This window comes from Podarcis raffonei, chromosome 9 (genome assembly GCF_027172205.1).
Source record: "Podarcis raffonei isolate rPodRaf1 chromosome 9, rPodRaf1.pri, whole genome shotgun sequence".
Taxonomy (NCBI): domain Eukaryota; kingdom Metazoa; phylum Chordata; class Lepidosauria; order Squamata; family Lacertidae; genus Podarcis; species Podarcis raffonei.
Window position 1 is genome coordinate 80,564,489 of NC_070610.1, and position 15,222 is coordinate 80,579,710.

General features: G+C 57.5%; 1 protein-coding gene across 1 annotated transcript; it reads right to left on the reverse strand.

Annotated features, from left to right (window-relative positions):
* Nucleotides 1–1,376: 1,376 nt before the first annotated feature.
* On the reverse strand, nt 1,377–14,326 carry CCDC142 (coiled-coil domain containing 142). The gene is made up of 12 exons (XM_053402320.1): nt 14,230–14,326; nt 9,598–9,779; nt 8,387–8,549; nt 6,463–7,878; nt 5,456–5,542; nt 4,421–4,585; nt 4,076–4,332; nt 3,831–3,971; nt 3,472–3,586; nt 3,113–3,290; nt 2,803–3,011; nt 1,377–2,062 (listed from the first exon to the last, which is right to left on the reverse strand). Exons 1-12 carry the CDS (start codon nt 14,324–14,326, stop codon nt 1,800–1,802), a joined length of 3,273 nt encoding a protein of 1,090 aa, XP_053258295.1. The 3' UTR covers nt 1,377–1,799.
* Nucleotides 14,327–15,222: the final 896 nt, after the last annotated feature.

Sequence of the window (15,222 nt, forward strand, 5' to 3'; positions counted from 1 at the left end):
CAGGACCAGGGAGTCCCCCACACCCACCTGCCTCCGGCCCCCGCAAAACAGTACTTCTGTCTTGTCAGGATTCAGCTGGCCCTGATCCCATTTGGGGTCACTCTAGAGGCAGCTGCACAGCAGGATGCTGGTGGCACCGGCGGACTTTGGGCTCTCCAATTCCAGCAGCGCCAGTGCCGTCATGCTATCCTAAAACTGCCTCGCATGCTGGATTACACAGGAGGCCTCATCCTGCAGCCAGCTCTTTCCTGCTTTCTTCCTCGTCTTTTCAGTTGTATCGAGAGCAGCAGTGCATGCACTTTTCAGGTTTCCTTGAAAATGCCTTGGGCCCCCCTCGCCCAGCATCCCAGTCCCCCCACATCCAACCAGAAGCCTGTCCCCAGTGCGGCTGCACAACAGGCATTCAGGGGCAGCCCTCCTGGCTGGCAGCTGTCGGCAGCCATGCCCCACCTTGGACTTGCCTGATCCTCTGGGGACAACCTTCCTCTGCCCCGGTTGCAACGAAACATGTCTCTCCCCTATCGGTCTCTACAGCCACAGCAGGCGCTGCAACCTTCCTAGCGTTGGACTTCACACCCCCCCAGACCCCCTCTTCCATTGTCTCCAGAAACAGACAGATGCCAGCCAGTTGGTGGCCATCCCGGCATGCTGTGGCAGGGAGTTCCACAGTTTAACTACGTGCTGCTGCCTGAAGTCCGTCCTTTCACCCATCCTGAATCTCCTAACGACCCATTTGTCTTCTGAAATGCACTGCTGCATAGGCAGCCCCCCTCCTCCTTTCCGGTACTACTGGCCCCCTTCATCACCCTCCTGAGACCTCTTTCCACATTGGGCCCCCCCCACTCCAGGTGAGGCCTGGCTAGAGGGAGCCGCGCGGCTGCTGGGCCACTTTCAACTTGGCAGGGAGGAGCAGGGTGGGACCTGGCTGCGCTCAGCTTTCGTTGCCCTGCGGGTGTTGTCAGAATGCACAGATGTTGTGACTTGCCAGGGGCGGGCAGGAAAGCAGCGAGCTGCTCTCTGGGACAGGATTTTACTCCCAGGGAACTCGGAGTTCTCCCACTCGCTCCTCAGCCCGACTTCTGCAAAGCCAGGGACTTGGCAGCCAAACATCAGGATGCCAAGAAGGCTAAGAAGCTGCTGGGTCGACCGCTGGTCCATCTGAGCTCAGCTCTGCCTGCACTGACTGGCAGCGGCTGCCCAGGGATTCATGCAGGGGGTCTTTCCAAGCCCGCCCCCCCATGCAGATGCCGTTGGGGGCTGAGCCTGGGGTTGGCTAGAGCCTAGCCCTTCCCCCCCGGGGGAGGCGCCTGGAGGCAGAGGAAAGTGGGTCACACAGATTCTTACGGATTTATTCCTGAATCAACAGAAGCGCTGAGTGGCTGCAACGTCAGGAGTCTTTAATGTGGAAAACAGGTGATCTGAGATATTGCGTGTGCTTCTCCAGCTTCCCTGTGACCCTGAGAGCAACGGGGCAGCCTGGGAGCGCTGGAGCGCCTTTTGGGATTTCCGACCCTGCCGCCCAACCAGCCGCTTTCTCTTCCTGCAGCAGGAGCTTCTCCCATGAGCCAAAATGTCTAGGGCCAGAGAGTTCCTGCAGGGAAGCAGGCAAGGCCTGGCGGGAGGCAATCGAGGCTCCCCCCCCCCTCGTGCACCAGCCCCCCTGGGGAGAGTGTCACAGCACGGCTGCCGCTGCGCTGGGCCGAGGGGCGTGAGGCACGTGCGGCAGAAGCCCCAAGGAGTTCGTGGTGCGAGTGGCGGCTCGTCCTGCCCAGGCCGGAGCTGCCCCCCCCCCGGCCCAGTCAAGGCTCAGAGGTCCTGTTCATGCAGGGCAGGGCGGGGACTTTCCAGCGGCGGCCCCCGTGCAGCCGCAGCGCCAGCCACTCCTGCTGCATGGGGCTGAGGTAGGTCTCGGGGCTGCAGCCACCCCCTTGCATGCGGCTCAGCAGGTCGCCCGCCTGGCTCTCCAGCACGGCCCTCGCCTGCGTGGGCAGCCCTTCCAGGCTCTCCAGGCTGTTCAGGCTGCCTGGGCCGCCGTCCTGCGTGCGAATCCCGTCGTGGGAGCCTGGGGGGGAGGAAGAAGAGCGGCTGAGGAAGGAGACGGGGCCTGCCAGAGACAGCTCCACCTGGAGACCCTCCCTCCCGTACCACTGAGATATGGCCCTTCTCTACTGAAAGGTCCCAATCCGCGGCTGCTCAGTGGCAAGGAAAAGGCCCCTCTGCAGGCTCAGAGGCACTCTTTCCTTTGGAACCTCTCCGTATGCTCCAGGACCGAGTCTCTGCAGCAGTTTAGGACAGAACCCCTTTCCCACCCAGATCTCTTCCCAAGTCCGCCAGTCCTCTATGGAGGAGATCTGGTCAGAGAGCCACTCCGCGAAGGCCTGGCGGGAACAGAGTGAGCGGAGTCCACTAGCGACAGCAGCCAACGCGAGGCCCAGTCTGCGCAGGGCACAGAGGTGGCGGCAGTGGCTTCTGCGGCAGCAATGATGTCGCCCTTTCAGAGCACTCAAAAGTGCCTCGCTTGCGTTCCCCCCAACTTCCAAACAACCCTCTCCAACAAGCCAGTCTCCTGTGGGGGCAGCTGAGGCGCCATTTGGCCTCCTGGGTCTCCCTCGGACTCTACAGACGCACCAGTTCTGCTGGCGGCTCAGAGGTAGGCTGCCACTGAGCGCAGAGGCTCCATTTCCAGCTTTCATGACCCTGGCCTTGAGGGGCAGAGGTTTCCCCCAGCCATGGATGGGAGAGGGATACACCTCCAGGGACCCTCCAGGGCACCCCTACCCAGAGCGCCACAGGCCCACTCACAGCACTTGTGAAAGGCATCCCAGGTGTGTGAGGGCAAGGAGGTCTTGGGGGGCTGCTGCAGGAGGCAGGCGATGGCGTTGTCCACTTGCTGGAAGACGCGGAGGGAGAGCACCAGCTGCTTGATCTCTGGAGACAGACCATAATCCTCCGACTGCAGCAGCTCACGCACCAGGTCAAAGTCCTGCTTCAGCTGGAGGGCGCCCTGGAGACTGGGGGGGGGGGCAGAAGGCAAGGCTGGCTGTCAGAGGGGAGAAAGGGCAGCCCTTGGGCAGCAGGGCCAGACCCCTCTGCCTCCCGGTTGAATGCTCACCTGAACTTGATCTTCTGGGCCAGGATGTGGTCCATCCAGGCTTCCAAGAAGGCCGTCGTCACCTGGCTGAGCGCTGGTCCCTGGGCATCTTGAGGCAAGAGCTGGATGCCCAGCAAGACCTGGCCCAGGACGCTCTGGGCAGCAGCCGAGGCATATTCGCTGGGGGAGGGCGGCAGCTCTGCGAGGGCAATGGGAGAACTTAAGGGGGCAAGGCCTGCAGGATCAGACCCAAGCAAGGCCTGCTGACTAGGCCAGGAGCTCCTGGGCCCCACAGGGCCAACCAGAAGCGGAACAAGGACAGCAGGAGCAGAACTGGTCTGGTAGCCAGGAGGGCGCTGCTCTGTGCCCTGCAGGCCTACCTGTTCGGAGGGTGAGGCGCCAGTGCTTGCCCAGGGGCATGGTTTGGCTAAAGATCTCCGCCGACATGCGCTTGCAGTCCAAGGAAAACAGCGTCAGCACTTGGTTGGCAAACAGCTGTGCAAGAGAGGAGGAAAGGGGCCATGGGGCGGGTGGGAAACAAACCACCCAGTTGCCCTCTGCAATTTCTCCTGCGCAAGCCCCACGGAGGAGGTTGGAGGGCCTCTCTATGGAGCTGGGGAAGGCCCAGCCTGCTGTGTTCCAGGCACCAGAGCTCCAAGCCAGTGTCAAGGTCCGCCAGGATCCTGGAGGCTGCTGGGAGGAGAGTGGGGCAAGGCAGGCTGGGACCCCCAGCACTTACTTGGACACTGGAAGCTGTGGAGTGGATCTGCTGGCTCAGCTCCTGCTCCTGGCCAGAGAGGAGGGGGCTCTGCTGCTTCCTGCCCTCAGGAAAAGCCGCGCTCACCAGTGCGGACAGCCTGGTAGCCTCTGACTTCAGCAGCTGTAGGAAGGAGTCAGGAGGCCTTAGAGGAGCTTGTTCTGGCGCAATCCTCTCTCTGCACTGGCCAGGACTGCTCCCTCTTTCTCTGGCCAAGAGAGACACACGCGATGCCCACAGCTGGACTGTGGGCCAAGTAGACGGCTTTGGGGAGGATCCTTGGCTCTTTGCTCCCCTCCCCGCCCACCACTCATGGTTCTACTTGCCTGCAAGTCCCCCTGGGTCACAAGGAGGAACTGGTTGAGGGACCAGGAAGCCAAGTACTGGTAGGCCTTGCTCATGACCCAGTAGCAGGAGGAGTGAGCGGTGGCCAGCGAGAGGGACAGCAGCCGCAGGTGGAGGCCGGATGGGACAAGGCTGCTGGCTGCAAGGGGGAAAGGGCGTCAGTGGAGGAGGGAGTCGGGGCCCAGCTGCCCCTCCAACCTGCCCCACAGAGTGCAGCCCCCACTCACCTGTGCTGTCCGTGGGCTGGGAGTCCAGGCACTGCAGGCTGAAGGCCAAGGGCAGGTAGAGGCTCTGCAAGAGCTGAGCCGTCTGGCTGCAGGTCACCTCTGTGCTCTGGGCAGGCTTCCCCAAGCATTTGTCGGTGAGGCTGGAGCCCAGAGCCTGGCAGAAACCTGGGACGGAAAGGGAACAAGCTCGGATGGGGTCCCCCAAAACTCACATGCACAAGGCTGGCACTGAGCAGGCACTCCACAGGGACACGGCTGAGGAGCTGCCTCCCAGCTGCCTGCCGTTTCCCTTGCACCCATCACAACGGAAACTGATGTAATAACTGGCTAGACTTCACCCGGGGATCCTCTAACTGTGCTATTTGGTAGGTTACAGAAATTGTACTAACAGATGATCTGGAATCAATGCAACATCTCTTAAGAACTGCGAGAGTGACTATTTGTCAGAATTGAAGGGAGCGCAGATGAGAGCACCACCCGAGAGAGAATGGAAAACTGAAATCTGGGCACGGTACGTGTGATGGAGCTTACGAAGACCGTGAGAACCAGAGAGGGCAGGCAACCCAATGTCTTCATTGAGAGACGGAGCCTTTTCATAACATACGGGAGGAATAAGATACGTTACTTGAAACTTTGTGATGTTATGATGTTCAACTTTATTATGGAAATTGGTTGCTATCTGTTTGGCTCTAGATATCCTCCTTCTACTCTACTTTTATTTCATTTTATTTGACATTTTATAATTTATTATTTTTTGTTGCATTTTTTAATGTATTTAAAAACAAAAAAACTCCATCTCTTTTACGATGAAACAGATTCCCTCAGAAGGGGGCGGACTCTCCTTCCTGGGGGGCTTTCATACAGAGGTTGGGTGGCCATCAGTCACGAATGCTTTAGCTCAGATTCCTGTATTGCAGAGGGCTGGACTAAATGACCCTCGGGAGCCCCTCCTAACTCCATCTCCTGCCCCCAGGCCGGCCCTTCACTCAGCCCTTGCCCCGCAGCCCCCAGCCCTGCCGGCAGTGACTGCCCTACCTTGGTCCCAGTGCTGGAGGACATCCCGCGTGAGCAGGTGGAGCGCCAAGGCCTTCAGTTCCTCCGCACTCTCCTGAGGCACACAGGCTGCAGAGACACGGAGGGAGCGAGGGAGCATGAGCCCCACGGGGCCAGACTGCCTGCCCCCCCCCCCCGAGTGGCAGGCAGGGACCCCTAGCCCAGTTCCAGGGGGCTGTGGATCCTGAGAGGGAATGGGGGTCTCCCAGAGGCCATACCAAGGTGTTTAGGGGCTGAGAAAAGAAAACCCAAGCGGCCCCTCGCAGGGCATATTCCACCAGACACAGGAAGGAACGGGTCAGGGAAATTTCCCCTTGGGCTGCAGGTGCCCGGTTCTCCTTTGACCTCCAAAACTGCAGCCCCAGGTGGATGTGGCCTTGCCTGTCCTTTCGGGGCTCAGAGGGCACCAGCACCCCGGAAGCAGAAGTGCAGGAGCCCCGCCTGGTCCTCTGCCTCCCCCGCCAAACTGGCAGCGCAGCCCTTTTTGTGGGACAGGGAAATTGCTGGCGAGTCAGACCACACACGGGCAAGACTCACGCAGTCCGCAAGGGGCACCATCAAGGCCTGGGGAAAGTGATGGGAAATGGGTTGTAGGGAAAATAAAGGCCCCTCGGAGGCAGGAAGGGAGGCAGGGGGCTGGAATGCCATCCCGGCAGGTTTCCTTGGCATTGTCTCAACCCCACCGTCAACCAAGAACCTTAGCCTGCACTTAAGAATCTCAGAAGAGCCTTCTGGACGTGGCCAAGGGGGGTCCTATCTAGCCCAGTATCCTGCCCCCTCCAGTGGCCAGCCAGATACCCACAACAGGAGCTGAGTGGCAAGAGTTCTCTCCCTCCTGTGGTTTTCAGAAACGCAGCTCCTCCGACTGTGGAGGCACAACACAACCATCTTGGCAAGCAGCCATTGAGAGCCCTCTCCTCCTTCTAAAGACATCCAAGTCGGCGGCCCTCCCTGCCTGCTGTGGCAGGGAGTTCCGCAGTTTGACTTACCCTGTGCCAGACCACGGCTCAGCCGCCGGGCCAAAGCAGCCGCTGCCCCCGGCTGGAAGTGCGCCAGGGGCGGGTGGAGCTCCAGCTGGTGGGCCAAGGATGAGGCAGCCGCTCTCCACATCAGCGGGCAGTACTGGGCATAGAGCGCTGCAGCCGCCTCGGTGAAGGAGGTGTCCAGCCAGCGCACAGACTTCCAGCTGGGCAGCGAGGCAGAGTCCAGCCCCTGAGGCAGGTCAGCCGGCTCCAAGCCTTCGAGGGGCTTCTCCTGCTTGGGCCGGTTCAGGACGTGATGCCACAGGCTGTCCGTGGAAGCCACCAGCTCCCCCAGGACAAGAAGGAGGCCCTCTTCCTCCTCGTGGCACAAGGCCTGCAGCTCCACCGAGAGGCTGGGAAGACCCTCGCCTGCCGGAGAGGCCTGGGAGGCCCTTTCCAGGAGCCCAGGCTTGGCGTCCCCACCCCAAGGCGCAGGCTCCAGGACCCCCCCTCGGAGGAGCAGCGGTTGCAGCCTCTGGGCGGCCCGCTTGCCCCTCTCTGCTGCCAGGATGCCCAAGACCCTCTCCAGGGGGAAGGCTGGGGAACTGCTCGCTGTTCTCTGCAGGCCAGGCTTCCTGGCCTGCTGCTCCTGGAAGGCCTGCTGCAGCGCCTGGTCGTTCACCACCTGGTTGTAGATCTCCAGCCCCTGGAACAAGTCGGAGAGCGGGGCAGCGGGCACAGGAAGGGCGTGGGCCAAGCTGCGCAGCAAGGCCTCGATGTGGCGCTCCAGGAGGCAGACGGCGTGCAGGGCCAGCAAGCAGAGGGCCCACTTCATGTGCTGGACCACCTCGTGGCGCTGCAGCAGCATGTGCCGCAGCCAGGGGTCGCTGCGGATGCGCCGCTGCAGCCCCTCCCAGTGCGTGGCGTGGGTGCGCATCTCCTCGCACAGCCCCCGCAGCTGGCGGCCCCAGGTGGCGTCCGGCTGGCCGGCCAGGGGCGGCAGGCAGCGCTCGGCGGCCACCAGGTGCTGCACGAAGGCCGAAGCCGCCTTGAGGCGGCGGCTGAAGTGGCGGGAGAGGCGGAGGTGGTGGCGGTGCTGCAGCAGAGCGTGGAGAGTGGCGCAGTGGCGAGCCACGCTGCTCCGGGCCACGTGGTAAGTGAAGGCGCCCCGGGCCGTGTCCGGGAGGGCTGGGCGCACGTGGGCCTGGAAGGTCTCCGTGCGGGGGTTCTCCATCACGCACAGGCAGCGGCTGAGCCCCAGGAAGCTGCGCTCCACCTGGGCCAGGCGGGCCAGGCCTCCGGGAGAGTCCTCCTCCTCGCTGTCGTAAGCGCTCTCGCTGGGGCGCGGGGGCAGCAGGCGCCACAGGCTGGGGTTGACGCAGTGGCGCAGGAGAGCCTCCGCCTTCTGGAAGGACTTGGCCAGCGGCGTCAGCGATCTGGAGCCTGCAAAGAGACAGGAGACTGATGCCAAGCCTTTGCGGCGGGGCTGCTTCAGCAGGCTGGCATCACCTGGGCAGCCACAGCCATGCCCTTCCCCTCCGTCCTGCCAAGGTCTGCCAGGAGGTCAGTCACCTCTGCTGCCCCTGCTGGGACCTGGTCTGCCTGCAGCAGGCTGCTAATTCCGAGGATTAAGTTGGCCTGCCTGGAGCAGCCGAGCAGCAGGAAGAAAGGGCAAATGCAATTAAGGGATCTCCCAGAAGCAGGAGGGGGCAGCTGGTTCCTCCCCACCCCCCCACCCACCCCCCGCTTTCCAGAAGGGCTTCTGTGACAAGGACATTCCAGTGGAAAACCACCTGTCACTTTCCTTACAGCCAAGGGAGGGTGGAAGCACGACTGGGAGCGCTCCAGTCCTCCTGAACGGAGCTTCTTTGGGCACCATCTCTGCTGTGGGCAGTGGGCAGAGCAAGAAACAACTGGAAGCCTCTGGCAGGAACCAGAGGCCCCTACCTACCTGTGTCAGCTGCCTCCAGGTGTTCCCCTCCATCAGCTGGCAACACCTTCCTGGGCCCCACCAGGGAGCTGAGAGGTGGCAAGAAGCCCCCCGAGGCCTGCGATACACGGGACATGAGGAGCAGGAGGATGGCGTTCAAGCCCACAGCCTCGGCCTCAATCACCTGTGGAAAGACAGAAGGGTCAGCCCTGAAACTGCACCCGCCCCTGACTCTTCAGAGAGGCAGCCTCACTGCACCCTGATCCCCCCCCCAACTTTGGGCAATGTCTCTGGAAACCTTGCGTGCCTCCTGGGACCAGAATCCAGAGGGGCCTTTTCAGAACAGAGGCCTTTCACTGGCTGCCATTTGCTTCCAGACTTTGGCTCTGGGAATCTTCCAGAGTGGGTGCAGCCCTTAAGAGCTCAGCCACAGGATCAGGCCAAAAGGTGCCCACCTCGTGCAGCAAGCCTTCTTGATGGTCCAGCTCTCACTTCCATACATCACTACTGGGAAAACCATGGCTTTAACTAGACGGACCTTTGTTGGCAAGGTGACGTCTCTACTTCTCAAGATGCTGTCTAGGCCTGTCATTGCCCTTCTCCCAAGAAGCAGGCGTCTCTTAATTTTGTGGCTGCTGTCACCATCTGCAGTGATCATGGAGCCCAAGAAAGTAAAATCTCTCACTGCCTCCATTTCTTCCCCTTCTATTTGCCAGGAGGTGATGGGCCCAGTGGCCATGATCTTCCTTTTTTTGATGTTGAGCTTCAGACCACATTTTGCGCTCTCCTCTTTCACCCTCATTAAAAGGTTCTTTTTTATCTTCTATTTTGGAAATGTACGTTCAGTGTTTTTTTCCCCTTTAATTTTTTTGGGGGCCCCCCAAAATTAAAGGGAGGGCCTAAGCCAATAAAGCCAATTACACCTTGTCCTGCCCTCTTTCAAAGCCATCTCGCTTGGCGGCTCCTGCTGCCTCCTGTGGCGGGGAGTTCCGCAGGTTAACCCCGCGCTGCCCTGATGCCGCCGCCCCCCTCGCGCCCGCTTCTCTCCTCCAGAGGAGGCTCCGCCCCGCGCGAGGGCCCCGAAGGCCCAGAGGAGCGCGCAGACCCGTGACACGCAAGTTTGTCTGCGTTCACACGTGCAAGCCAGCTCAACGGGCGGGGCCGGCTCTCGTCGTCGCCACGGTCCCCGGAGCGGCCCCCTGCCCGCCCCCACGGCCCTCTCCGCTCCCTACCGGCCTGCCTCCCTCCGAGAAGCCGCCTCGCTCGCCGCCGCCGCCGCCGTTGGAGCCGCTGCCTCGGCGCCGGGCAACCGAGCGGCCCTGAGGGACCCGAGCGGCGGGCCAATGGGAGCGCGCCCAGGAGTCACGTGGAAAGGGAACCGCTCGCCCCCGAGCCCTGCCGTTCCCCGAGGCACCTGCAGGTGGCGCAGCGCGAAAGGGAGGCCTGGTCCACCCAAGCAGCGGGCGGGGGGGGGAGAGAAGGAACGGGCTGTACCATGGCAGGCGGGGGGGGGCACAGGGATGCCCAGAAGATGCTGCGGGTCCGAAGAAGATGCTTCTTTTTTCCCATGCTTTCCGGGGGGGAGGAGCATGTAGAGGCAGCAGAGTGTGGAGCAGCAGCGAAGAGGCCCGGGTTCAAAAAACCCTGAGCCTCCCTTAGGCTTGCCTACCTCACAGGGTCGTTGTGACCAGGGCCGGATTTAGGCATAGCTGTCAACTTTCCCCTTTTCTCGCAAGGAATCCTATTCGGAATAAAGAAATTTCCCTTTAAAAAAGGGAAACGTTGACAGCTGTGGACAGCTCCTGAAGGGAACGGGGCCCTTTCTGTGTCCAGCTGTCCTTTGTCCACAACAAATTGTTGCTGTTTTTTGTGTTGAATAGATGCTAGATGGTCATTGATGGACCTCAGAGGTATCTCAAGCCATTTGCACATGTTGCCCTGCAAGCAGTCCAGGCAAAATGTTGTTATCATTTAGTGGTGTCCGCCTCTTCGTGACCCCCTGGACCAGAGCACGCCAGGCCCTCCTGTCTTCCACTTCCTCCCTAATGCTGGTCGCTTCCAGAACACTGTCCCACCATCTTGTCCTCCATCGTCCCCTTCTCCTTGTGCCCTCCATCTTTCCCAACATCAGGGTCTTTTCCAGGGAGTCTTCTCTTCTCATGAGGTGGCCAAAGTACTGGAGCCTCATCTTCAGGATCTGTCCTTCCAGTGAGCATTCAGGGCTGATTTCCTTCAGAATGGAGAGGTTTGATCTTCTCGCAGTCCATGGGACTCTCAAGAGTCTCCTCCAGCACCAGAATTCAAAAGCATCCATTCTTTGGCAATCAGCCTTCTTGATGGTCCAGCTCTCACTTCCATACATCACTACTGGGAAAAACAGAGCTTAACTATATGGACCTTACGCAGAATGTAGGCACCCTATATATAGAAAGGAGCAAACCAGTGATATTTTAGGGAGCAGGCAAGCAGACGGGGCCCATGACTTACATCATAGGAGCCTACACAACACAAAACACTGTTGCTGTAGGTAGGTTTTATTTTAGTTGTTTTTTATCTTATATTTTGGAAATGTACCTCCAGTGGGTTTTTTTTCCTTTAAATTTTTTGGGGCCCCCAAGAGAGTGGGGCCCTAAGCTAGAGCTTGTTTAGCTTATATGTAATTCCGGCACTGGTTGTGAGCACAAGAGAGGGAGGAACCAGGTGTGCCCCCCCCCGATCTGCTTTGAAGTCTCCACAGGCTCCAAGGGCAGACCAGGACTGGACCCAAGGAGAGTGGCCAGGAAGGGCACAGCCAGGGCTTCGGGACCCGGGTGCCGATTCTGACACCCTCACTATGGAGAGCAGGCAGGGCGGCACACTTAGCAGCCACAAAAGGGCAAGACATCCAAACTGGATCAGACCTAAGGTCTATTCGACCCAGTGCTGTGCTTCCAACGGGGGACAGCCAGGCAGGCTTGGGATTGAAAAGGATCCCTTTCGGGTGACTCTCCAGCCCACAGCTCCAGGAATGGAGAAACAGTCGTCAGCACTGGAAAATTTGAATGCCGGCGTTGTTAAGTTGTGGGCGAACATATCAGACGACACAGCGATTCTTCAAACAGCTCTTGTTTATTCAAAGGCCAGAACAGAACTGAGGAGCTCAGTCAGCCTGCTTATATAGAGCTCCAGAACAACGTAACTGTAGCAACTTTCTAAAACTATCCAATCACTGAATGTCACTTCCGATCCTTCGTTTGCATAACTATCTACAGTATCCCCCTGCTGGCCCAGGGTGAGAACTTCAGTACATAACAGGCGTCAAGCCACGAGAATGTCTTGGAGTATTCCTGGGAAGTGAGGCTTAGAGTAGACTGTTCTGCGGGTGAGAGAGGGGCAGGGGGGGCAAACTAAGGCCTGGGGGCTGGATCCGGCCCAATCGCCTTCTTCGTTTTTAATACTTTATTTACAACATAGTCCACAACAACTCATACATACAAACAAACCCACCACCACTGACCATTTAATTATCAAAATTAAACTCCTATCCCCTTACACAAAGAAAACATAACATAAGAATTCCTTTATCCTGTAAATGACTTCCTTATTTACTTCTTGTATATTGTTTCTTTTATTTGTGATTATTATAATTTTTCCTAATTATCACTTAACAGCAAAGTCTTTTAAGTCATAATCTGGCCCAATCGCCTTCTAAATCTGGCCCTCAGACAGTCCGGGAATCAGCATGTTTTTACATGAGTGGAATGTGTCCTTTTATTTAAAATGCATCTCTGGGTTATTTGTGGGGCATAGGAATTTGTTGATTATTTTTTTTCAAAATATAGTCCGGCCCCCCACATGGTCTGAGGGACGGTGGACTGGCCCACGGCTGAAAAAGGTTGCTGACCCCTGTCTTAAGGGGGTGAGCCTGTGACCTGGATTCAGGAACTGAGTATTTACCATCACAAAGGAATTGCCAGGCTGCCCAAATAATGTAATCAGTGATCATTCTCAGGTACCTTGGCAGGCAGGTTTTCTGCTGTAGACCGCCTCTTCTGTGATGTATGTATGATGTATTGGGGGGGGTCTTGGGCTGCAGGGTGGCAATTTAAAAAGTCTATATAAGGCCTTGCACACCATTGTTCTGGGTCCCTCCTGCGTGAGGACCCTGTTGCAACAGTTTAATAAAAGATCAGGCTTACGAGCTGTTTTGCTTCTCAATATTGTCTGGTTAACTTCTGTTATTTTCTCCTGCTGATAGAGAACCTACAAAAGGACTCTATATGGGCTCTTGGGTACCCCATAAGGGAAAAGGAGCAGTTTTATCTTATAACAGGGTTAAGTCAGGACCCGACCTGCCCTGCCCGCCTTGCGTGTCTCTGCATCTAACCCTCTCGTTTTACGCCTCTTTCCTTCACGAAGTGCATAATCCTCATTAACCACCAAATCCCCAGAAAGAAAGGCCCCAGCCGTGCCTGAAGCACAGTGCTCCAACCGGGGACGGGAGCTCCCACAGAAAAGCCCAGGGTTCCCCCCAAAACCGGCCAGTTACTTCCAACCAGCCTTGGTACCCTTTGGGCCCGGAGGCGCTCCGCCACCCCCTTTGCTTTGCTGGGGGTCTGTGATTCTGCACTTGGGGGGCAAATCCTAGCAAGAGCAGCACCAGCACCCCACCTTTAATAATGCTTTAAGGTTGTAATAATAAAATTTAAGGTCTTATATATATACTAAATGTTCATAAATGTACCAACCAACATACATAGATCAGCACAGGAAGACCGTCCTGAAACCATTTTGACTCCCCAACTGACCAAATGTTTTCCCTGCAAGGAGGGAGGGGGTGAGGAATTGGGAAATCGCCATCTCAAAGGAATGGCCAGACTACCAGGAAAGGAAATCAGATAAGGCATCATCAGATAACCTGGCAGACAGGAAAAACAACAACATTCACATTTCTGTTGTAGACCACCTTTTCTGTGATGTCAGTATGATGTTTGTGGGGGGTGGTCTTGGGTTACACCCCTTCTGTGATGTATGTATGATGTATGGAGGGGTGGTCTGGAGCTCCGGGGCAGGGAATTTAAATGTCTATATAAAGGCAGGCACACCTTGGTTCTGGGTCTTCCTCCTTTCCTGCGTGTGAGGGGAGCACCCTGTTGCAACAGTTCAATAAAGATCAGGCTTACGAGCTGCTTTGCTTCTCAATATTCTCTGCTTGGCCTCTGTTATTTTCTCCTACCGATGGAGAACCTACAAAGGACTCTCTAAAGGATTCTTGTGTCCCCCATAAGGGAACGAGGGCAGATTTTCTGTACAAGGTACAAGAGAGCCCCTTGCAGAGCCTGATTCCCCCCCCCCCCCGCCCTGTGCCTCGCTGGCTCACCTGCCTCTGCCAGCCTTTCCCTCTGTCCTTAGAATCATAGTGCTGGAAGAGACCCAAAGGGTCATCTAGACCAACCCCTGCAACGCAGGAACCGCAGCCCACCATAACTAATCATAACAATAATTTTATTATTGACACCCTGCCCATCTGACTGGGTTGCCCCAGCCGCTCTGTGCAGCTTCCAACATGGTAAAAACACAGCAGACGTCAAACGTTAAAAACTTCCCTACGCAGGGCTGCCGTCAAATGTCTTTGGAAAGTTGTGCGGTTCTTTTATCCGTTTGACATCTGAGCTGCGTGTGTTGCCAGAGTTTCTGTTTATGCGCAGCCCAGATTGCCATCACTCGGCCCAGAGGCTAGGCTTGGGACCTGATCCCGCCCTTCTCTTTACCGCAACACGTTCCCTTCCATCTGTGCGATCACACAGGAGTCGCAGAGTCCGACTCCTCCCTTCTCACCTGAGAGCGCCACCCTGAAGGGAGAGATTCCCTCCTGAACTCTGCACCCCTCACCTCCAGCTTCCCAGGGACCACTGCAGGCCTTACCTCCATGGCGGGCTCCTGGCGGCTCCTGGCCAAGGCATCCTCTTCCTCATCCTCCATGGTTGCCGGGACAAGTGTGACAAGAAGGAAATGAGCTTATGGACTTCCCGGCTGGTGGTGGCCTTAATCCAGGATGGACAACACTCATTGGCTTAGGGATTTCAGTCCACTCCTGGAGGAAGGGGGGAGAAGAGGTCCACCGCCCGGCCCTTTCCCAGGACAGCCACCCTGGAATGCCACTTAGAACCACAGAATGGGAGAATTGGAAGGGACCCAGCGGGTCATCTAGCCAACCCCCTGCAGCGCAGGAAACCTAGCCCCACGGTTTAATGGGTCGTGGTTTTCGATTTGCATTTCTGTTCTGGCTAACTGCAAGGCTTTCTTTTTGGCTCTTCCCAAAGCAGGTTTCAGAGCCTGGCTGCTGCTGGATCAAGCCAAAGGGGGCTCATCTAGTCCAGCACCCTTTTCTCAAACAGATGCCCCCAAGGGAGCCCACAAACAGGACCTGGGTGCAGCAGCGGCTCTCCCCACAGTAACTGGTGTTCAGAGGCATCGTGCGGCAGATCCCAGTGCCTGAACTGCCTTTGAACAACTGAGGCAGAGAGCACTGATAAGAGGTGAAGCTCAACTCTCATAGACAAAATAAAAACTGGCAAATCGTGAGGTCTGGATGGAATCCACCGTAGAGTTCCCAAACATCTTGAAGGTCTGATTGTCTAATGAAAGGGCTGGAAAGTAGCCAATGTGACACCAGTTTTTAAAATGGGATGAAGGGGGGCAGAACCTGGGAAATTGCAGGCTGCTTAGCTTAATTTCAGTCTTGGAAAAACAGGCAGAAAGTATTGTTGAAAATAAGCAAGCATATAGAAGAACAAGCCCTACTGTGAAGCAGAGCTAGCATGGCTTCTGCAGAGGCAAGTCCTGTCTCATGAACCTTTCACTGAGAGTGTCAGAAA

What these genes read in the sequence shown, in the direction of transcription:
- CCDC142 (XM_053402320.1), bottom strand. Translation starts at nt 14,326, where the DNA reads ATGGAGGATGAGGAAGAGGATGCCTTGGCCAGGAGCCGCCAGGAGCCC. An exon ending in CCAGCCCACGGACAGCACAG is followed by an intron (nt 4,333 to 4,420) that starts GTGAGTGGGGGC and finishes TCCCCCTTGCAG; the next exon opens with CCAGCAGCCTTGTCCCATCC. An exon ending in GGATGCCTTTCACAAGTGCT is followed by an intron (nt 2,063 to 2,802) that starts GTGAGTGGGCCT and finishes CCTCCCCCCCAG; the next exon opens with GCTCCCACGACGGGATTCGC.